Here is a 23,532-nt window from a genome sequence, read left to right on the forward strand (position 1 = left end):
CACTGGAACAATTTGATGATTTGCATAAATTTGCTCGTGGGTTGTTTTCTGTTTTTGGTACTACTTACTTGTGTGAGAAAACGTTTTCCAAGATGAAGTACACAAAGAATGTTTACAGATCTCAATTAACCGATGAGCATCTTAAATCTCTTTTGATAATTGGTACAAGTAAAATTGATCCACAACTACAAAGTATTGTCGGTGGAAAATCACAATTACATAAATCTCATTAGTGTTTTTGTTTAACTGATTCATTTCAATTATTTGTTAGTTATTAATATGCTTGAACTTAGATACTTAAGTTTTCTTTGTCATCATTTCTGTCGTTAAGTTTTACCTTGCAAGTAAATAAAACCGAGTAATTATCATTCTGTGTTTTCTTCTTCAACTTATCACAGCAATAGTAACAACAATTAGATAATCATTGGCTGTCGCGTGTCGGATTGATGACACTAGCGGGCCGGATTTGGCCCGCGGGCCGTAGTTTGGAGACCCCTGTACCACAGTATTTCTGTATACAGTAGTTTCACTCAGCGTCGGTCCCTTTGATGTCGGTGTCCAGGAGTTTCATTTTTTATAATGATGACGTATTTGACACTAATGACATTTCTCCCTACTACAATCTCAACCAAAGCGTGTATACACTGCTCAACATAACAACTATTCATATAAACTGCTCAAAAAAAAAACAGTCTATGAAAACCATGTTGGGCACCTGAGAAAATTGTACAAATGATAATTTTGCATTTGTGTAATATTGAAGTAACCCAGATCATTTGGGCAATGATGAACTGTTTCAAGTAGATTTTAAAAATTCATGGAATCGGCAGATGTTCATATTCGAATGTGACAAAATATATTTTCATTTCAACAAGAAAAAAGACAAGATAAAGAACGTGTTTTGTTATTCATGAACCATGGTACGAATCCATGCGAAATTTCTTTGTAGTGATTTTTGGGGCCAAATATAGCATATTCATTTATTGATTGGAGAATTCAAGATGGCGGACGAGTTTGCCGATTCGATTATATTAAGGACCAATTATTAAAAATATTCCTAATCGAATTCATCACTCAAGATTAAGGAATCTGAAGAGCCTATTCTTTCTGAATTATGTAGTTACTATTCAGGACTTGAAGAAGTAAAAAAGTAATTAAGTATGTAGTGTTCAATCATACAAAAATAATTTTTTTGTGTGTATGTACTAACTATAAATGTATGTGAGAGTTTTCGGAGTCGGAAGTTATGAATTATTTACACTGTAAGATAATTTGCTGTTTCCAGCTTTTATCCAAGTAAAAATTGATGATAAAATCACTGACAAGTCCAAATGCATTTTGACTATACCATTATATATGTTTTCCGACAGAAAACAACTACTTCTTTAGCTAATAACTCGACATATATTGACAAATGTTGATATTTGAATCTATACAAGTCTAGATGTCTAATCAACCCCGAAAAGTTGCTGCGTAGATTAAAAACAGTTATTCTAAATGAAACATGTCCTATTAGTCAGCAACTTCTTATATAATGTAAATTTGACTATCAAAAATACCTTACGACTGTTAACCTTTCGGAATCCAAGTCGCCTCAGACATAATTGCAAAGATTCTCACTTTGAAGAAACAACTTTTTAAGAGCTCTCTAGGACAAATAGTGGGACTTCGCCTGATTCGAACAAGGAACCAACTGCGAACCGTTTTGAAGTGTTCCTCATCAGTGCAGACCATGCTATCACGGTTGTATACACACAGGGACTCGTTATTCCTCCTAGAGAGCTCTTGCACAGTACCATGGTTCATGAATAACAAAACTCGTTCTTCATCTTGTCTTTTTTCTTGTTGAAATTAAAGTATATTTTGTCACATCCGATCCCATGAATTTTTAAAATCTACTTGAAACATAGTTCATCATTGTCGAAATGATCTGGGTTACTTGAATATTACACAAATGCAAAATTATCATTTGTACAATTTTCTTAGGTGCCCAACATGGTTTTCATCGACTGTATTTTTTTGAGCAGTTTATATGAATATTTGTTATGTTGAGCAGTGTTTAAACGCTTTGATTGCATGCCTGTCTTAAACTCGTCGTTTGCGCAGACCTAAGACATCGACGCGTGGGTCTGCGCGTAGGAAACTTCAAACCACAAATCAGCCTTTATGAAATTACTGTATACAAAATACTGTGCCTGTACTAGATGGTGAAAGTTAAACGCGAATCACGGAATAAAACGATCTGGGGGTTTTGTTTCATCAAAAACTCACGTTTTCCAATCATTTTCAGAATGGAATATCAACTTCAATGAGAAGTCTGGGTTTCTTGATCCACAACTGCAAGGAATTTAAGGTAATTTATTCTTTGAAAACAGTTTACTTAACACTGATCAGGAGTAAATTTGACTACTGCAGTGTCGTTTGGAATCCGTCCCACATGAAACATATGTAGTTTAGAAAATATTAATTTTTTTTTAAGTATGTATATTTCAAACAACATGGTGCTTATCCCGAGAGGAGTTATAGCTATGACTCATTAAAAAATTCAGGCAAAGCCGAGATATGTGTTTTGCATATGAAATAATACAAGGACAGATAGATTTCTCGCCTTTATGTCTCAAATGCTATTCAGTGTAACGCGTATTTCATCTAGATTCTGTAGCACATTTCATATTCCCGTTTCCAATTAATGCTATTCAGTGTAACGCGTATTTCATCTAGATTCTGTAGCACATTTCATATTCCCGTTTCCAATACACTGGAATATTCCGGATATACTCGGAATTTCAGAACTTTCTCAACGGCATATTTTTAGTCAGGTAAATGCGCAGCTTTGCCTCAATTTAACCATTTTCGTATATGTCATAGTTTTCGAGATCGAGATGATGAGGATCGAATTTGAAACACCCTGAACCTGAGCTGAGGTAAAAGATTAGTCACTAAGTAGGTAGAAGGTCTAATTCGAATTGTTAAATTATAGAAAGCACGTCTAGGTAGAATTTAGTTAGTATGAACATACCTGAGAAAGCAATTGTATAGTGAAACATGTGTTGCAGTTTTGTAAACTGTTGAGTGAAATCTCACAATAAAGTGTTACTGTTTGAAAAATATGTTGCTGGTTATCGAATTATGCGGTATTGGGGTAACGTGAAACCGAACATTTGAAATCATTTATATACAATCAAAGGCCTTGGATGAATCCAGAAAAATCCCGCAGAACAGATCTCCCCTTTCCATTGATTCTATAACTTCATTGTTAAAATGAACCAGAGCTGTTTCGATAGACCTATTTTTCAGTTGACCATGTTGATTTGTAAAAAAGGAAACTAATTGATAGATAGATAGATAGATAACTTTATTACCTCATTAGCCACATAAGTGTAGGTTCGTTAGTTACAATCATCGGATACAACATACAACAATTGTTTGGACATGGGTAATTCAAAAATTTTTGATATACAAGTCAGTAAAGTAATAGGTCTAAATTTGGAAAGTTCCGACTTATTTCCCTTTTTTACACGCTTTATATTAGCTTTACCTGTATGTATGCATGTATGAATGTATGTTTGTTTGTTTGTTTGCATGTATGTTTGTTGGTAACTCTCAAGTTCGGGATCTGTATTGACAGAATTATCGGCATTATTGCTTGATCTATTCGCGGGCAGATAGCGCTGTACGTAACTATCAATTACTGCTTGATATGTTTACGGGTAGATGGCGCGGTGCCATATTTTTGTGTATCAGGCGCCCATCGCTTTTTTCACAATAATACTAGTATTTTTCGTTCGTTATTGTTTTAAGCTTATTTAAAAAAATTATTTTTAACTTTTCAGTTGCATGTTCTTTAAAAGCGTATTTTTTTAGTTTTTTAAACTATATTTATTATGAAATGACTTCACTAGAGCTACTTTGAGTTCATCTGGAAAAAAAACCTCCTCAAAAGAACGATTGATTAAATGGGTTAAAACTGTTACAATTTCAAGTGCACATTTTTTTAGTATATGGATTAGTACTTAATCAATACCCGTGCTTTTCTCGTTCTTCATATTATTTACCATTTTCATTATTATTATGGTTAAGTAATAATAAAAATAGGCCGATAAATATTGTCAAAACCATCGGCACCGTTTTCAAATACAATTGAAAACATTGTATTTTTCCTTTTTGATTATTTTGTTGATTTTCATTAATAATAATAATAATAATGTTTACTTTCAACCCTCATTCGTTTTGTTCTTTGGGTGTCTGTGATTATTTTTAAAGGATTTCATGTTTGTTGATTAATTTGTATAGCTTTTACTTTAACATTTCAAATATAAAATGTTCACTTGAAATGAGTTTTTCAATACACATATCATCATTACTAATAATTTACCTTAAAAATATGGTTTGCGGAATTTTTAAGTTGTGTTAAATATTGTTGTAACAAACATGAAGTTTGTGAATCCCTGATAAAATTAAAATCCAAGTTACTTGCATAAATATGCATGAATTTGAACAAATTTTTGCTCAACTGATTTTGTTATGATTAACTTATGGAAATGTTTAGGGTGATTATGAAATATATAACAAACTGGGGAAAAAAAAATGAATAAAATTTAAAAAAAACAAAAAATGTCATAGGAGGCCATGTTTTGGTATTCAGGCATAACCTTCAACTGTAAACAACTTTTCTCGATAACATTTTGCTGAAGTTTCTAAAATAAGGGTACATTAAACAGATTTAGTCTTGAGCAATTTTTATATTTTTTGACCTACCCTGTATATTGTTTGACTTGCAACCATTCTAATGATTGCCGAACATATGTACATCAACTTTCGGCACTATCTGTATTTTGGTTATGCAATTAATTAAAAAAAAATCCCATATGTTGCACACTTAACCTTACCGGAAATAATGGAGGGATAGAATAGAATAGAATAATCCTTATTTAATTTCCATATGTCGCATAGTGTTGCTCATCTTTTATTATGTATAGTTGTGACATGTTACCTTTTATTAACAAGTTTAATTGTTGTTGACATATTTTCTCTGGTATCAGTGCTATGTATATTTTATATTTTTTTTAAAATTTTTTAACTTTGTAACCATGATGTTATTCATGAACAATAAAGTACTTTCTCTCTCTCTCTCTCTGTTATTAATAATTATTCAAAAGAGAATGCAGTAGTACATACGTAAAGAGACTAAGTATCGTTTCCATTACACTAGTTTACAGCCAATATACCACTGTAATGCCAATGGCAGTTCTTTGTTAATTTTTAGTCCCTAAATGCGAAAATGATAGTAGAAATTTCCTAACACATAATATTTTTGAGTTATGATTGTTTTCACAAAAATTTAATGAAAACGACATTCCAAGTTTGCTTTTCCCCTTTTCCTTCACTTGTCCAAAGAGTATGCTGAACATTACAACAATGGAATTTACTAGCCCCTAAAACCAAAGTTGCAATATTTAGGAACCGTAACCTTGAGCTATCCTCGTGTTTTACTATGCAGGATAAAATGTGTGTTTGTGTAAATCCAAATGGTGTGATGGAAAAATTAGGATTTGCACATAACCCGGACAAATGGCGTTTATTTATAGATTTGTCTAAAACAAGTTCAAAAGCCGTTCTGCTCTATAATGGTAACAAAAGGCCCTTTATTCCTCTTGCACATGGAGTTGCCATGAAGGAAACACACGACAGTATGCCACTTATTCTAAATGCAATAAGTTGTAATACATATAAGTGGCAAATTTGTGGTGACCTAAGTTATAGGACTATTACTAGGTCTTCAGAGCGAATTTGCGAAGTTTTGCTGTTTTGTTTGCCTTTGGAACAGTAGGGCAAAACAGAGCCATTATCAAATAAAAGAATGGCCTCCGCGAGGGATAAATATATTCCAGGTCAAGCTAACGTGAAGAATATATTTGTTTGAAGGTGGTGGTTTCACAATGGAGAAGGAAGTCCACAACGAATTGCTTTTCTTAGACGTTTTGGTGAAGAGGACCGATACTAAATGCGAAACATCTGTATATCGAAAACTCACTCACACAGGACAGTATCTGAATCAGAAATCCAACCACCATTAATCGACTAAGAGAGGAATCATCAAGATTCTACTAGAGCGTGCCTTTGGGCTCTGTAATACAAAGGAAGGTCTCGAAAAGAAACTAGGCATCATCAAAAATGACCTTCAACAGAATGGTTACTCCAGAGTGATGGTAGAACAGGCTTTAGCTAGAAGACAGCAAGAGCTCCACAATGAAGAGAAGTCGCCACAACCAGTACTTGTAATTCCCTACATCAGAGGATTATCGGAAAGGATAAGAAGGATTGGGTTCAAGTATAACATCAGGACCTGCTTCAGACCGTAGCAGCCTCACGAAAACCAGGCCACCAAACGCGGACTGCGATTCCAAGAATGGCATTTACTGGATACCCTGCAAGTGCAGAGAATCATACATTGGTGAAACTAAGAGGCCATTGAAAGTTCACATTGCTGAGCACAAGAAACACACACAGCGAGGAGAAATCAGCAAATCCAGAATAGCAGAGCATGTTTGGACTCAAGAACATAATATCAAGTGGGCTCAAGCTGAAATCATCCACAAAGAGGAACACTGATTTAGGAGAAAATTCAAAGAAGCCGCTTATATGTTGTCCAACAACATATTTAGTCAAGCTAGCGTAGAATTACGTAATATATGGAAACCCTAATCAAGCATAAAACGACCAACTCCCGCCAGGGAAGAGGAGATATGTGAAAGCACTCGAATAACCTATAAATAGTCGCATTTCGGAGGAATAAGTCCAGTTATCACCAGAAGACGATTGTGGATACTAACAATCGAAACGTCGTGACGGAGCTTGGTTTGGAATCTTTTAATTTTAATTTTTCATTTTTTGTTAATAATATTGTTTAATGCTCAGCTTTTATTAATATTTCTATTTTTTATTTTTTTGGTTGTTGCTTGTATGTTATTTCTTTGTAATTTCAGTTATTTTGTTTAATAAAATTGCTATTTTAGGTTATTCTTTTTGAATTTTTTTCAGGGATTTCAAATAAATTTATATTATATTAGACAATGGAAGTCCGAACTGATGAAATTACACCATGAAGAATATACCTCTTGTTAATCCCAAAAACGTTGTGTTACCTCCATTACACATGAAACTGGGGTTGATGAAAAATTTTGTAAAAGCGTTAGACAAAGAAGGCGATGGGTTTAAATATCTTAAACACGTTTTTCCAAAATTAAGTGATGCAAAGCTCAAGGAAGGTATATTTGTTGGACAGCAAATTAGAAAACTACTAAGTGATCAACAGTTTTACCAAAATTTAAGTAATTTTGAATCAGTTGCGTGGAGTTCTTTCAAAAAAAGGTGTTTCGGAGTTTTTAGGGAACAAGAAAGTAAAAAATTACGAAACACTTGTAGAAGAACTACTTGAAAACTACTGCAGAATGGGATGTCGCATCTCTCTCAAAATCCATTTCTTGCACTCCCATTTGAATTTTTTCCCAGAGAATTTGGGTGCAGTCACTGACGAACAAGGGGAAAGGTTCCACCAAAACATACTGACAATGGAGCAAAGTTACCAAGGCAGATGGCATGCAGCAATGATGGGGGATTATTGTTGGTTCCTTATGAGGGAAAACGATGAAACATACAGGAGGTGATTCCTCACAATATTCTAATATGAATTGTCCAAATAAATAAATGTCCGGAAACGCTTCGTTTCCAAGATACAGGATGTTGAAGTTTTATTTTTATTTTCGTTTTTTTCAAATAACTTTTGAAACACTGAACTTAATTTAACGAAACTTGGTAATAGGAGGTTTTTGAGGTGTCGAATTCGAACCTGATGTTCTTATTGCTCTTACTCGTAGGGGGCGCCACCTACACGTCTTTTTCTTTTTTAAAGATTCATAACTTTTTTGGGCGTACTTCTAGCACATTTTTCAGTAGAAAAATCGATTCCTCTATCATATCTACATAAATAAGCTATCCTTGTTAATAGTCGCTGTAAGCAACCGTTTTCTAAATATTTGGACTTGAAAACTTCAAGTCGATTATTTGATAATCGATGCATGTTGAAATTATTACGAATATTTTGCTTTTTTCACAAGAATGCTTTGGAAATAAATTTGACGTTTGTGAATAGTTTTGGTAATTACATATTTTGTGACAGTTAGACGTTTTGTTGAAGTTTCCATAAGTAGAAGCAGAAAACACTTATTTTGAAAAAATGGATTATTCAAACAATAATGCTCATTTAGCCGATATGCATTTCGTTTATGGCCTTGCAGATGGCAATACGCGCGAAGCACGATGTATTTACCAGGAGCGATTTCCTAATCGAGTACTGCCTTCAGCTCCAACATTTGCTAGTCTCCACCGTCGTTTGGCAGAAACAGGTAGCTTTGAGAGGGCAGCTGATATTATTGGAAGACCATAAGTAGTCCGAACCCCAAAATTGGAAGAAGCTGTTTTGAAAGCTCTCGAGGAGAATCCAGAAACAAGCACAAGAGTAATTGTTGAAGCTGTCAATTCTACTCAGTCCACAGTTTGGAGAATTATCCACGATCGACAGTTTTATCCATACATTATTCAAAGGGTACAAACTCTTTTGCCACGAGACTTTCCCCAACGCATTACTATGTGTCAATGGTTTTTGAGAAAATTGGCAGGAAATCCTCAATATTTAAGATATGTACTCTTCACGGACGAGGCAAACTTCTCCCGAAATGCTATCACAAACTTTCATAACAACCATGTTTGGGCTCTCGAAAATCCGCACGCAGTTAGTGAAAGGCGTTATCAGTATCAATTTTCTGTAAATGTATGGGCGGCAATAATTGATAATTACTTGATAGGTCCTTTCTTTCTTCCGCTCCGACTGAATGGCGCAACTTACAGACACTTTTTAGAAAATGAATTGCCGGGACTACTTCAGAATGTACCATTAGAAATTCGTATCCGCATGTGGTTTATGCATGATGGGGCTCCGGCCCATTTTAGCGTTGTAGCCAGGGAATTCCTTAACACAGTCTATCCAAATCGGTGGATCGGTAGGGGTGTAGAAGAACCTAACCAGGATTGGTCACCAAGGTCCCCAGATCTAAACCCGATAGATTTTTATTTTTGGGGACATTTAAAGTCACTAGTTTATAAGACACCAGTAGTGAACGAGGAAGATCTAAGAAACCGAATAGTAGACGCCTGTGAAACAATAAGAAACACACCAATAATTTTTGAGCGGGTACGAGATTCAATGACTAGACGACTGACTGCCTGTATTTTCGCTGAGGGTGGACACTTCCAACAATTTATTTGAATACAATTTAGTTTCGTTTATCTTAGTTTATTCTACATATTAAAAATTTCCTCAAATAAAATGTTGACATTTCTTGCAAATTTTATTAAAACAAATACTGATTATGCACCCTTGATACAAAAATAACTATTTCGCTTAAGGATGTCATAAAGGAACGTACCCAACAGTAATGACCTCTTCAAACGAGTAAAATGTCAAATTCATTTCCAAAGCATTCTTGTGAAAAAAGCAAAATATTCGTAATAACTTCAACATGCATCGATTATCAAATATCGACTTGAAGTTTTCAAGTCCAAATATTTAGAAAACGGTTGCTTACAGCGACTAGTAACAAGGGTAGCTTATTTACGTAGATATGATAGAGGAATCGATTTTTTTACTGAAAAATGTGCTAGAAGTACGCGCAAAAAAGTTATGAATCTTTAAAAAAAGAAAAAGACGTGTAGGTGACGCCCCCTAGGAGTAAGAGCAATAAGAACATCAGGTTCGAATTCGACACCTCAAAAACCTCCTATCACCAAGTTTCGTTTAATTAAGTTCAGTGTTTCAAAAGTTATTTGAAAAAAACGAAAATAAAAATAAAACTTCAACATCCTGTATCTTGGAAACGAAGTGTTTCCGGACATTTATTCATTTGGACAATTCATATTAGAATATTGTGAGGAATCACCTCCTGAAGTTTGTCAAAGTACTTTTGAAAAACCCTGTATAAACGAAAGTCAACATTTGCAAAAAGGTTATGCACAAAAAACTTCATTTGAATGTTTTTTCATGTGTACTGTAAATAAAGTCTGTTATCCTCAAAATATATTATTTTTTCTTATTTTTACCTTATATTTCTCTATAATACGTGAACATTTTTGTATAAAATAATAATAACTATAACTCAAAATCTTTATGTGATGGAAAATTTTTGATGTTGAAGTCGCAATCAGGATGCTTTAAACTCTCATGAATAGCCATTATAATATCAGTAGCAATTTTTTTTTCTTATTTGTTGGCTAATGTTATCATAACAAAAAAGTGTAATTTATCTGATGATAGTTGAACTACCAAAGTGGGGGATCTATCGGGACCAATTCAATTTTTAAATATTAAAATAAAACCAAAAATATCTACAAAAATAAAATCTATATTTGAATGTTGGGAGGGGCCAGTGAATAAGGAAGTAAAAGCAAAAAATATAATTTCGAGGTTTCGTAATTCCCACAATTTTTCGGAACCAAAAAAAAAGCTAGACGCGATTTTTATATCATTTAATAGTACTCTAAAATCATCAACTTTGTTATAACTCCAATGACTCTCTACCTCTCAACATTCACGAGATTCCATACACAGACTCGAATTTGAGCCTTGTATTTTAACGGAATCAGTTACTCATGTGAAAAATTTTGAGATGAATCGAATGTACAAAGTAACCGTACCTAATATACTGACAACTTCAACTTCCACAAGGATCAAGATTTACAAATATCATGTAATAATGAACAATTATATAAATTTACAAGTTGTGTACACCAAAGTTTTCCTAAAGAAGTCTTGCCAAAAAAATGAAATCAAAAAAGGTACCAACCCATAAACCGTAATACTGTAAATCAAAGCATGCATGCACAACACCCTCATAACCCATCAGCCTATATCATCCGCACCACTGAGCATGTTTTGATTGTAAATTGCTTGTCTGTAACTATACCTATTAACTGTAGGTGATGGTCTATCTGGAATTGGAGGAGGCACTATACCAGCAACATTGTCCATGAGAGTTACTCCACCAGTTGCTTCATCCACTTCTCCTATGCTATTCTCTACTAGGCTCACAGTCGGTTCAGGATAATGTGGCATTTTTGATCGCAACATCAAAGAGTAGGTTTTGTACCTTTTGAGCTGTGGAAAAATTAATGTGTTACATAGAAAACAAACTTTAATTCACTCTAATATGCTACAGAACCAATTTTTTTTTTCAGAAATTTGAGTAATCATTTGAGTGTCTTGCGAGGACATTTTTGGCTGGAGGACACAAACCCTGGTTAGTTTTTGAATGCAAAGGACGAAAGATTGAAACAAAACAACAACTCTGTTGAGTGTCAGCCATTACATACATTTTTAATATTCGCACTTCTTACACAGTTGCCAAGAATAATTTTTACAGCTTAGCAGTTGACATTTTTGCCAGGAGCACCATTGAAATAATTTTTGAGCTTCAACCAACACTTCCACAAGCTCAAAAATATTTGAACAAAACAAAAAACACATGCTTCCAAACTAAACAATTTTAAAGTGTTTTATTTTACCTCAAGTATACCCAACTCTCTAATGAATTTATTATGAGTAACAGCACACAAGCTCTTTGTTAAAACATCAGCAGGCATGTTGGACGTTTCCAAATATTTGAGTTCAACATGTTCTTCAGCAATAGCTTCTCTTATGAAATGGTGTTTTATATCAATGTGTTTCGTCCGCTTGTTTAATATGGGATCAGCTGATAATTTTTGAGCCCCCACATTATCATTAAATAAAGTTACACACCCTTGAAAACCTATCACACCCTACAATACATTTTTCAATTGGATGGCTTCTTTTGCTGCCTCTGATACTGCCATGTATTCCGATTCCGTGCTCGAGAGAGCAACTGTTTTTTGTTTTCTACTTTCCCAGGCAATAGGTCCGTTTGAAAGTTGAAAACAGAAACCAGTATACGATTTCCTATCATATGTGTTGCACCATTTTTACAAAAATGCAATTCCATAATTCTTTGTTTGCTTCAAGTATTGTAAAATTCGCTTGGCATGCTTCCAATGAGTTTCTGTGTGGCAATTATTAAATTGACTCAGAAAGCTTGCTGGAAAAGAAATATCAGGTCTTGTTAATACAGATAGGTACATAAGGCTTCCGATCAGTTGCTGATAGGGAACCTTATCTGTACTTTCACTATCACTAGGTCTCTCCGTAGGAGTACTAACTATTTTTGATATTAACATGTTAAATCTTTTTAGTAAATTATCTACATACTGTTCTTGATCAAGATAAATAGAATTATTTTCTCCATCTTTAGTTACTCACATGCCCAAACATTGTGTGAGACGTGTGCTACACCCAGAATCAATAAAGAAATCCGTAGTTTTGAAACTTCTGCTTGAAAATACTGCACTAAAAGTATTGTTGCCAGCTTTTGGTTTACTTTTGTCAGCATGAGTTTCAGCATCACCTGGACATTTATTCATAAAGTGCCCTTTCTGCTTGCATTTATAACAAGTGACATTACTTCTGTCTATCAGATCTTAAGTAGTGGAACTGCTGCTGCCATCTGTCGGTTTCCATCGCGACTTTGATGTTGGGTTTTACAGCAACGCTCCACCTTTATTACCTTCGCCATCTAGGTTCATATCGAGCAACTTCGACTTGATTTCATCTCTCTTTTGTCGATTCCTGATTCTTCGTTGGCAAGAATCATAGGCACGAATTTTTCTGGAAGTCCTGCTAACAGAAGAGAACCGACCCAAATCTCGTCGATCATGAAGCCTGTACGATTTAACTTCTGAGCAGTTTCAACAACCTGGCTAACATATGACTCCATTGAATTGCAATTTTCGAATCTTAACAATATTAACATTTGAAGTAGTCCTATCTTTCTTGAAAACCCATTGTCTTCATAAAGCTTCCTCAGTGTGTGCCAAACTTCCTTGGCAGTTGTTACTTCTTTGACGTGCAAAAGCAATTTTGACATTCCTTCCAAAATGAATATGTTCTCAATGGCGAAAGAAAGACCAGTCCTGGTAGTTTTCCTGGCATACTAATCGCAGAACTCTAGTGAGATAGTTTACAGCCATTGTGGTACCTTTTTACAACCGAACTCTCGGCAGATTCCGACATACTCAACACTGAACAACTGTCATTTTAATCGGTCGACCTAGTCAGCGTAAGTACACGTTTACTGGGCCCATAACCTGTTAGTTTTTGAATGAAAGTCAAAGATTGAAACAAAACAACAACTCTGTTGAGTGTCAGCCATTACATACATTTTTAATATGGCACTTCTTACACAGTTGCCAAGATTAATTTTTACAGCTTAGCAGTTGACATTGTTGCCAGGAGCACCATGGAAATAATTTTTGAGCTTTAACCAACAACCCTGTTCTCGCAACTGTTTGAAGAAATGTTCATACTCTGTATAAAAATTCCACCTCAGATGTACCTACTACTGTGAAACTGACCAGGTCCTCATATGAGGGTACGGCTATGGTTCACTAGTTCAGCACACACACCGCTAGGGTTGACTAGTCAACACACTCATGTTAAATGTTCTCAGCTCTTGCGAGGACACACAAATTCAAAATTTCTGCACACATAGCAAGTGGAGATCAGTAATCTGTAATCTGTCTAGAATTATGCCACAATATTTTCTTCTATTTCATATATCTATGGAATATATTTCCTGTGTTTTACATTCTATAAGTATGCCCTATTTGAGGTTGTCTTATCTTTATATATTATATTATTGTAATAATTTCATCTGTTTTATATTTTAGAAGTATGCACCATCTAAGTTTGTCTACCATTTTTATATATTGTATTAGTTTTTGTTATTTTCCCATCTAAATAAAACGAAAAAAACTTGCACTCCAAAAATTGTTTTGTCATAAAAACGGTTCTTTACTTTTGAGCAAAATTCATATTTTTTGACAAATCTTTACGACTTGAAGAATTTGATAACGATTTTAAGTTTTAGTCTTTGAAGAACTTATAAACGTTTAAGTTTGATAAAATTGATAATGAATGTTTTCCTCATGCTTTCGACTTACTAAATGTGCGTGTGTGTGTGTGCCCAGACGTTGGTTGTCAATTTCTTAGCATCAACTTTTCTTACATTTTCATGAATTGTATTTCTTCTTTCTATTTGCCATTAATTTGTTTTAACTGAATCGTTATTGATTATAAAAGTTTCAGAATATTAGAGTTACTAATGATGTAACCATTAGGGATGGCTTATTATTGTCTTCTCTAGGGATGTCTTCATTGACCAATTTGAAACCTTTTAGTTGTATGTCTCTCGAGGATGTAGTAAATTTATTTGTTACTAGCATGTCAATGTTAATATCACCAAAAAGAAAACTATTGGTATCCTGTTCAGAAATTTTTTTAGTTCCTTTTCTAGGAATTCAATAAAGATAAACAATATTATTCATATAGTAGTATCTATTTATAGTTATCTAGTTTCAGTACTGTGTATGATACTTCATTTTCAATTTTCATAATCTCAAATGTTATTGCATTTATAAACAAGATTTCATATCTTTCACCTCTCGCTTTTCTCAATGAGACACAGTTTTAAAATCTTCAACAGTGTAATATTGTTTTTCCTCTGCATTGATTTACACATTAAAATCAAAATTTTTGTTTGTGCCTCATGAATCACAATTTCTAAATCATTGAATTTGTTTTTTATCGATCTCATATTCAAATATAATATAAATTGTTTCTCTTCATCATTTTTAAAGTCTGGATATATATGAATTTGAAATTACACATAATCAACCAGTTTTTAACATAAATTGGACATGTATCTATATTCAATGAATGATTAGACTTGTATTTGGTATTTGAAAAGGTGCAATTGGAACATTTATAATTCTCAGGATTACTTACATTGACATTTTCTGAAGTTATTCTTGTTACAACAGTACAAGTACAAATCATTTAGAATTTTGTAGAATGACAAAATCTACATTTCTATATTTCTTGAGTTTCATATTCTCGCATATTTCAAAAACATCCATCCTATTTTGAGTTTATAATCAACTACGTTAAAAAATATTTTTCCAAAACAACCAAAATAAAACATTCATTTTTCATATATTGAAGCTATGGTATAGGTAATTTGGAACTCATCTTCCTTTAAATTGAAAGTAGTCATTTAGTTCACATACATTTCCCAAATATTAATTGTTCCATAATTATCACATTGAGCTATCAACTGAAATTATTGCTAATATTTTTGGTATTGGGGTTCAGTCAATTTTCCTGTGCATCACCCCATATTCGTTTTGGGCACGTGTATAATTTGCTGCTTAATGTTAGCTGTAGAATCAATTTTAGTTTTAGATAACTAGTTTAGTTTTAGAACTGAATCCAAATAAGACAAACAGAGCATCTCTGCCACATAGAAGAAAAGTCTGGTGTATTTTGTTACTCCATTTCTGTCCTAATCACCTGCGTACCAAACCCCTGAGAAATATTTTGGCACAAGCAAGTACCCCATTTTCACTAAAGATGAGTACCTCCTTAGTGCTATAGTGCAATAAATAGTGAATGCCCAGACAACACAAAGACATCAACAATTCATGTCCAAAGGATATCTAATGGACATTAGGAGTATACCAACCTATTCGACCATAATGATGCATAGGTAACCAATAATTTCTGCTCTTAATAAGTAGACACAAAACTTTCATAGAAGACACTTCAGTTCTCAACTCATGAAGTCTAATGGATACCACATCCAAAAATAGCTTCTATTACGTAAATAGAATGAGTTGTAAGTAAGAAACAAAATTAAAGTAAGCCAAAAAATTAAGATAGAATTCATTAAAAATCAAGATGAAAACCAGACTTACCTCATAATTCAAATACATTTCTTTTTCTTTATAGCTCTGTACAACTTGTGATTTCGATCCTTTCTCTGGTGGTGATCTTCGATGTTCATCTAGAATGGCTCCCAGTCTCATTACTCTCTCCTCGTGATCTGCTAGCTGCTCTCTCTACAATTATAACTGACTGATAAGAATACTAAGACACTAATAAAAATGATTTTACAAGCACTATCATGACACTACCTACTAAACCGAAATACTACATACAAAACATATCTGACCACGTTTACACTCGCTTATAACATGTCTTGTCGATTTTCTGATTGATTCGGCCGTTACTTGATGAAGATCCACAGAAAATGCATAAACTACACCTTACTATTTGATCTCCAAAAATTTTATTCAAAGAAATATATCTTCCAGGATTGGCTTATTGCAAGGCGTTTATTCACCCTTCGAAACTTGATACCAAACAGTTGTTGGACTACAATAATAGGCATGAACTACGATGTCTAACACGCTCTCTTACAGGTCATCATATGCAGAGACTCAGAGACTGTCGGAAGGCAGTGTGTGTCGCCTCTGTTTGGAAAATGATGAAACAGCAGAGCACATACTTTGTGCCTGTCCCGCTGGGGACCGAATAAGGTTTTTAGAGTTTGGCAGAGCCGTACTCTTACCACCTGATCTGAAAGACCACTCTCCTTACCAACTAATCGGCTTCGTTAAGAAGCTGGGTTTATTTGGTCGAGTATGCATAGATGTGAGCCACAATAAACCCTTATGGGTTGCGGTGGAAGGTTGAATAGATCCACTCACTTTGGACCTAACCTAACCTTATAAAACCTACGTAATCACAATGGGCTTGTTTCATGCTATGGAAAATTATATTGGTTTGCTTATAGACTGATCATGTTAGGGGTATATTATACTTATCAAGCCTAATCGGTCCCAAAATCTCTTTATATTTGCAGAAAAAAGAATAATTCGAAAAGCAAGAATTTAAATTGGCCGCGTGTCTGTTGACCAATAAAATTGATCGTGTACAGAGCAGAGTTGCCAAGTGTATTGGTTTTTAATATCCAATCACAGATCTGATGATCCAATTTGACAGACACCATTTTTGTTGTTATTGTTGTCGACTTGGTATGAATACAACTGTTACAATTATATAATTACAGAACGTTTTTTTTGTAAAGGGCTGGTCTCGGCGGGTACCTATTTTACTACATATTCCGTGTCATTAGTTTACATTCCGAAAAATATTTTTTCAGGTTATTTTTGGATTAATATGTTCTGGAGTAATTCTACATTTCACTGTATATATTTTTGCTTCTCTTTTCAGTCACCATACTGCTCCTTGGCCGAGATAAAATAAAAATTAAATCAAAACTTTCCATTCTTCGATAAAAGACAAAGTCTGAAATGAATGCCATATAAATAAAAGGGACCTACTAAATATACCACCTACTGTTTCAATTTTTCATTCTTCATTTTGGTACCAAAGTATTTGAAATTTTTCAAGTAAAATTTATCGATCATTTCAAAATCAACTCTGGTAAGTTGTCCGGAGTCAGCTTTGACAAAAACAGGCTCAATATTCATTTTGAAATTATTTTAACAAAAATACGAAGTTATGTGTTAGGAATCACACGTTAAAAGGTAAGACCTCAGTACTTAGCTCGCAGTCCTTAGCTCAGTCCTTAGCTCCTTAGTCCTTAGCTCGAGAGTTGTCGTTCGTATGGGGGCGACAGCTGATTAACGGAAAAACAGATTTTAAACAGATTTTTCTTTGAACATATGTGTTGAAACCATTTACATTAGAAAGAGCACATAGTCGCATACACTACAGAGGGCGCTGGCTGACTGGATGACAACATGGCTAATATACCAGTAACGTTGAATTTCTTATTTTTTGGTGGGTGGCATGAATGCATAATTGATTTATTTTATTGGGGTTCATGAGCATTCGAAAACCATTTGAAAATACAGCTCGTTTAATTCTATTTAGAATTATATTTAGATATAACTTGTACTATACCAGTTATCAAGGCAAATATTGTCCATTTTTATGCTTAATTGGAGGATTCGAGTGATGTTAGTATTGTATATTTATTTGTTTGCTGGTTTTATTCTTAAAAAAAATGAATGAATAATTACAGAAAATTTTAATTGATCGTTCATTTTCTCAGGAAAATGGAGTACCCATATCACAATTTATTGGTTTATTCGGCATTGAAAATGCCTGTCATATCGGATCCATTCTGCTTGTTTTTGCAACACTGAGTTTCAACTTTTTCTTAGCTGACAGCTCGCGTAGGAACAATACGTTTTTTCATCGAGTTCAGTTTGTGTATGCTTTGAAAGTGTTTTAGAGATACCTATATTTGAATATTAACATGGTGCATTCTTGTGCTGATTTTAATTGTGCGGAAAGGAACAAGAAAACAGAAAGCGCATTGGTTTATAAGTGAGTTATTTCATATAATGAGTTTAGGTTCCCAAAGGATAAAATGATGAGAAAAAAATGGGTGAAAGTGTTGAAAAGAAAGAACTACAATCCTTCTATTCTTCCAAGACTTTATAGAAATCATTTAAAAAGTGAATATGAATGAAAGGGGAACGAAAAGTATGAAACAAAATCAATTAAATTTTATCATATAATTAATGGTATTATTACCTCAGAAGCTTTTGTTGGATCAGTTCTATTACAATCAATGCTGTCTATACTTGACCTCATTCAACCTTCCTCTCAAGTTTTGGAAGATTCAACAGAATACCCAAGCGAGCCTGTAACGCTTGAATTTAGTAGCTATATTAGAAAGAGGTATGTATTTCGGAATCTTTTTTTTATAATAAATTGCAGTTGTACAGATCGAGGATTGTAGAATAAATTGAATATTTGAAATGATTCTTTAATTCAGTTTGCTGTATTTTTTGATTTCCATAACTGTATATTATTAAATAATGTATGAAATCATAGTTTAGGTAAATATTTTGTGATCTAGCAACTTTGTGTACTGATTTTAGATATTGGACTTATTTGCAAACATGATTTTTCCTGTACATTTTATTCCATGTGGAGAATTTTTTATTAATTGAAATGTTAACGGGTTCATACACACTTCCATAATTAAATTGATAATAATTATAGGCTTCGTAAATTTATGATTTTGCAATGTTGTTTATTTCTATTGTTCCTATTGGTCAATCGAACAAGAAGCGGGAATAGGGGCTTGACGTCATCACCCTACCACATTCGATTTTTGATAATTAATTACGGGAAAACTACGGCACTTAGAGAGATGAAACAAAGTGCACTGTTTTTCAATTTGAAATTTCTATCAAGTGAACTATAAACCAAAATTCATGGAACAAGCCCATTAGACTACCTACCTGACCTAAGGAACATCTTCAACTATTATTACCTATTACATCAATTCTACATCAATAATACTACTTCATCGGTTTTAAGGAAAACAAGTTCAATAATGGTATTCTATTTAGATCCAGTTGGTCATTCATTAAAATGTTTAAATTTTTAAGTGTAGACATTTCCTTTTCCACTTTTGCGATAATAAAGACAATACAGCCGAATTCGAAAAATCAGGAGTATATAAATTAAAGTATGGAACGTGTCCTAAGACATATATTGGTTAAACTGACAGAACATTCAGGAATCATATCCAGGAACATCATATGAGCTATGTAAATGAGAAAACAAGTTCAACATTTTCAAATCATCTTTTAGAAGAAAATCATATGTTTAACAAAGATCAAAGGTTTAAAGCTGGATCATTTGGAAGCAATGGAAATCAATACACTTAAAAATTCAAATATTCTAATGAATGACCAACTGGATTTGAATAGATCACCATCATTGAACTTGTTCTCTTAAAAACCGATGAAATATTATTATTGATGTAGAATTGATGTAATATGCTCTAGGTAATCATAATTGAAGATGTAGAAGATGAAGGTATATGAAAGTTGTAGATGTTCTAGGTAATTTGATCGAGTGAATATTTAGGTAGGTAGTTTCAATTGTGATTACTTAGGGTATATAAACATCAGAGTAAGAACGAACTTATAGTACTTAAGTCACTATGAAAAAGCTATTTGTGTTAGCGAAACATCTGATATATTTAAATAAAGTTTATGAAGATCAAATCGTAAGGTGAATTTTATGAAATTCCTTGTTGAAATAATCAAAGTTCTAACATACTCTCTGAGAAGTATTCACAGGAATCACCACCATCATTACCAGTATAACATATTTGAATAACTTGGAAAACTTTGAGGCAATACCTTTTGTGATGGCAGGAACACTTTAAACTGGGACCAAATTATTTCGACATTTGTATCAGCAATGTCATATATTCCGGGAAAAAATGAAAATTCATGAATTCCTATTCAACCAAAAGGAAAAGTACGTGCCAATGTGAATAACCAAGTACTTTTTAATAAAGAGACTTATGAAAAACTCTACAAAGAAGTACCATCCTATATCGATCACCCCATCTGTAGTTTTCGAAAGTTTGAAGATTCGTGGCTCACTCGCAAGGCGGTGTAACTCACGATCGGAAGGGCATGGGTTCGATTCCTGCCTCGACCAGATATTTTTCTCGATAGAATGTATCTGGTTGAAGCTGCAATGATTCTGCAACCGTGTTAGAAATCACACAAGCTCGCACAAGTTTCTCAACTTCTGAGAGATGTCGTTCATATGGGGGCGACAGCTGATTAACGGAAAAACAGATTTAAACAGATGAAAAGTTTGAATTAATTTCATTTGTTTGGGATGACCACCGACAGACCACGACAGATTTGTCAGTGTTGGGTGGGTAATTTTAGGTTGATGGAACCTTCCGGATATCCCGAACAAACAAAAATCTCTCCAACTAGTCATAAGCTGTGCCTGTAGTTGAGTTTTGGAGAACTTTGTTTGTTCGGGATATACACACGGTTCACTCTGCCTGAAATGATCTATCCAGGTTGGTGATAACGTCATTACTATATATTAAATTATTATCTAAAAAAGACGTGAATGAAAATAAAAAATCCGTTTTTTCAAAAACTCCACCTCACGATTTGATCTTCACAAACTTTATTTTGTAAAAATATATCGCATGTTTCGTTAGCACAGTAGCTTTTTCAAGTGATTTATACTTCAAGTTGTTCTTACATTAGTATTTATATACTACAGGTAACCATAATTGAGACTACCTCCAAAAAAATTACCTGAACCTCTACCTAAGGTACCTGCTGAATTATAATTACCTAAAGCATATTACCTCACATCTACATCAATAATAATTCTTTCTCGGTTTTTAAGAAAACAAGTTCAATAATGCTGATCTATTCAAATCCAGTTGGTTATTCATTAGAATGTTTGAATTTTTAAGTTAAGCAATGGAAATTATTAAACTTAAAAATGTAAACATTCAAATGAATGACCAACTGGATTTGAATAGATCACCATTATCGAACTTGTTTTCTTAAAAACCGAGGAAGAATTATTACTGATATAGATAATATGCTTCGGGTAATCATAATTGAACAGGTACCTTAGGTAAAGGTTTAGGTATTTTTTTTTGAGGTAGTTTCAATTATGGTTACCTGTAGTATATAAATATTAATGTAAGAACAACTTGAAGTATAAATCACTTGAAAAAGCTACTGTGCTAGCGAAACATGCTGTGATATATTTTTCAAAATAAAGTTTGTGAAGATCAAATCGTGAGATGGAGTTTTTGAAATTACTATAGATCTTCATCAAGTAACGGCTGAATCAATCAGGAAATTAAAAATCCGATCTGTTATTAGAATTATTAGTTATTCAAATATAGGTTATTATTCAAGAAAAACAGAGAATTGAAACAATGGAATTGATTAATCAAATAATAAATTATCTGAATAAAGAGTAAATGAAATTAAAAAATTGCCATTTGTTGAGATATATTTCTTAATCAAGTGTAAACTATTGAAAAAAAAGAAAATATGAATAAGAAATCGACGCGTTTCTAGAATTATAGATCAATAATGTATTAAATTATCGTTTCAAAATACGGTGATTTGAAATCAAATATTGACCTGTTTCGAGAATTTAAAAAAATATTATTCATTAGGGCTCAAAATGATTTTATGTTTCACCTATGAATACACTGATTTGTTTCTATAATGTTGACACAATAATATTTTTTCTAGTGGGAAGTATGCAACTCTTAGTTTTTATACTTCAAATTAAATATTTTCTAATCAACTCACGAAATTTAATTTTGTGTGACTGCAAGGTAACAACGGCCTCTGGAATTTCTTCTGAGATCCAACTGCAGCTTCAAGAGGCGGTGCAGAAAAACTAGCACACACAAAATTAATAGTGTCTATCCAAGCCTGCAGTTCTTTCGAGTCACTGAAAAACAATGGGTACATGAAATATTTCATTACAAATGATTTATTCATACAGCTAGATGATATAAAATAGCAAAGGAAACATTTTTTATTGTGCAATATTATTGACAAAGACTTTGTAATATACTCATTTGTTACAAAATTGAATAAAAATAATAATAAATTTTAAAATTGATCCTTTTGTATTAATTTTTGCATAATATCAACTGCACGAAAACTTTAATCAATTGTGTTCAAAGTCCTTCCCCTTCAAATCCCAATCCAGTGGATTTTTATACCAGCTTTAACTTTTCCGTCTTCGTTCGTAAATAATAATTTCATTGTACTAAAGGTTACGGTAGTAGAAAATCTGTCATGGAGGTCACCATATTTTTTTACAAATGGCATCTATGTAAAAAAGCATGGTGGTCCCCGTAACTGATGTTCTCCTACCGTTCCTCTTAAATAGTTTACTATAATGTAATATAACAAAAACTTTAAAAACCTTAGCCACAGCAACGCATGGCCGAGTCTGCTAGTATATATACTAGGTATACTACTTTAGGTAAATTTGCCTGTATTTGGATTACATCAGGTACTATTCTTTGTGTTGAATCTTCTCTAGGTTTATTGTTTCTAGGAGTGTGTATTGATTTGTTTAATATATTGAATGTTAGGTCTTTTTGTGTTTTGATTTGTACTTGTTCCTCAATAAGTGATTTATGACTGTTAAATTTATGGATGTTTAAGTTTTTTCAAATGTCCATGCGGTTTCCTTTATTGCCTTGTTTTATGAGTTTTATGTTCTCTGGTGGGGGGAAATTATGTTTGTTTTGTATCGCGTGTGTTGCGAGGTTTGATTTATATACTATTGGGTTTATGTATGCCTTTTTGTGCTCCTCGTACCTTTGGATCAGTTTTTTCTTGGTTTGGCCGATATAGAATTTGTTGTAGTCCGAGCATTGTATACTGTATATCCCGTTTTGGTTTTGGTCTTTGTCTTCTTCTTTTTCATAGTTGTTTATTTTTTGTGTTATCTTCGTGTTTGGCTTGTATGTGATGTTGATGTTCAGTGGTTTGAAGACGTTTGTTAGTTTTTTGGTTTGGTGTCCTACGTACGTAAATGCTGTTCACCGTTGTGTTGTTTTCTCTGTTGGGGTGGCTTCATCCTTGTTCTGTATTTTTTGTTTGATTTTGTTTTCTAGTTTATCTATTGTCTTTTGGGTGTAT

The 23,532-nt window shown here is 33.4% G+C and overlaps 1 protein-coding gene across 3 annotated transcripts in view; it reads right to left on the minus strand.

The window, feature by feature from the left end:
- Positions 1-23,532, minus strand: part of Efa6 (Exchange factor for Arf 6) — a 221,775-nt gene that overhangs the window by 32,954 nt on the left and 165,289 nt on the right. For all 3 annotated transcript variants that reach the window (XM_074185335.1, XM_074185336.1, XM_074185334.1), the window contains exons 12-14: positions 22,180-22,324; positions 15,937-16,080; positions 11,019-11,209 (exon numbers count right to left, since the gene is read on the minus strand). In XM_074185335.1, coding sequence (XP_074041436.1) covers positions 11,019-11,209; positions 15,937-16,080; positions 22,180-22,324 — 480 coding nt within the window. The remainder of the gene's footprint in view (positions 1-11,018; positions 11,210-15,936; positions 16,081-22,179; positions 22,325-23,532) is intronic.

The sequence above is a fragment of the Leptinotarsa decemlineata genome, unplaced genomic scaffold (assembly GCF_025532065.1).
Source record: "Leptinotarsa decemlineata unplaced genomic scaffold, Ldec_3_MD MMD2_tig00026374_RagTag_RagTag, whole genome shotgun sequence".
Lineage (NCBI taxonomy): Eukaryota > Metazoa > Arthropoda > Insecta > Coleoptera > Chrysomelidae > Leptinotarsa > Leptinotarsa decemlineata.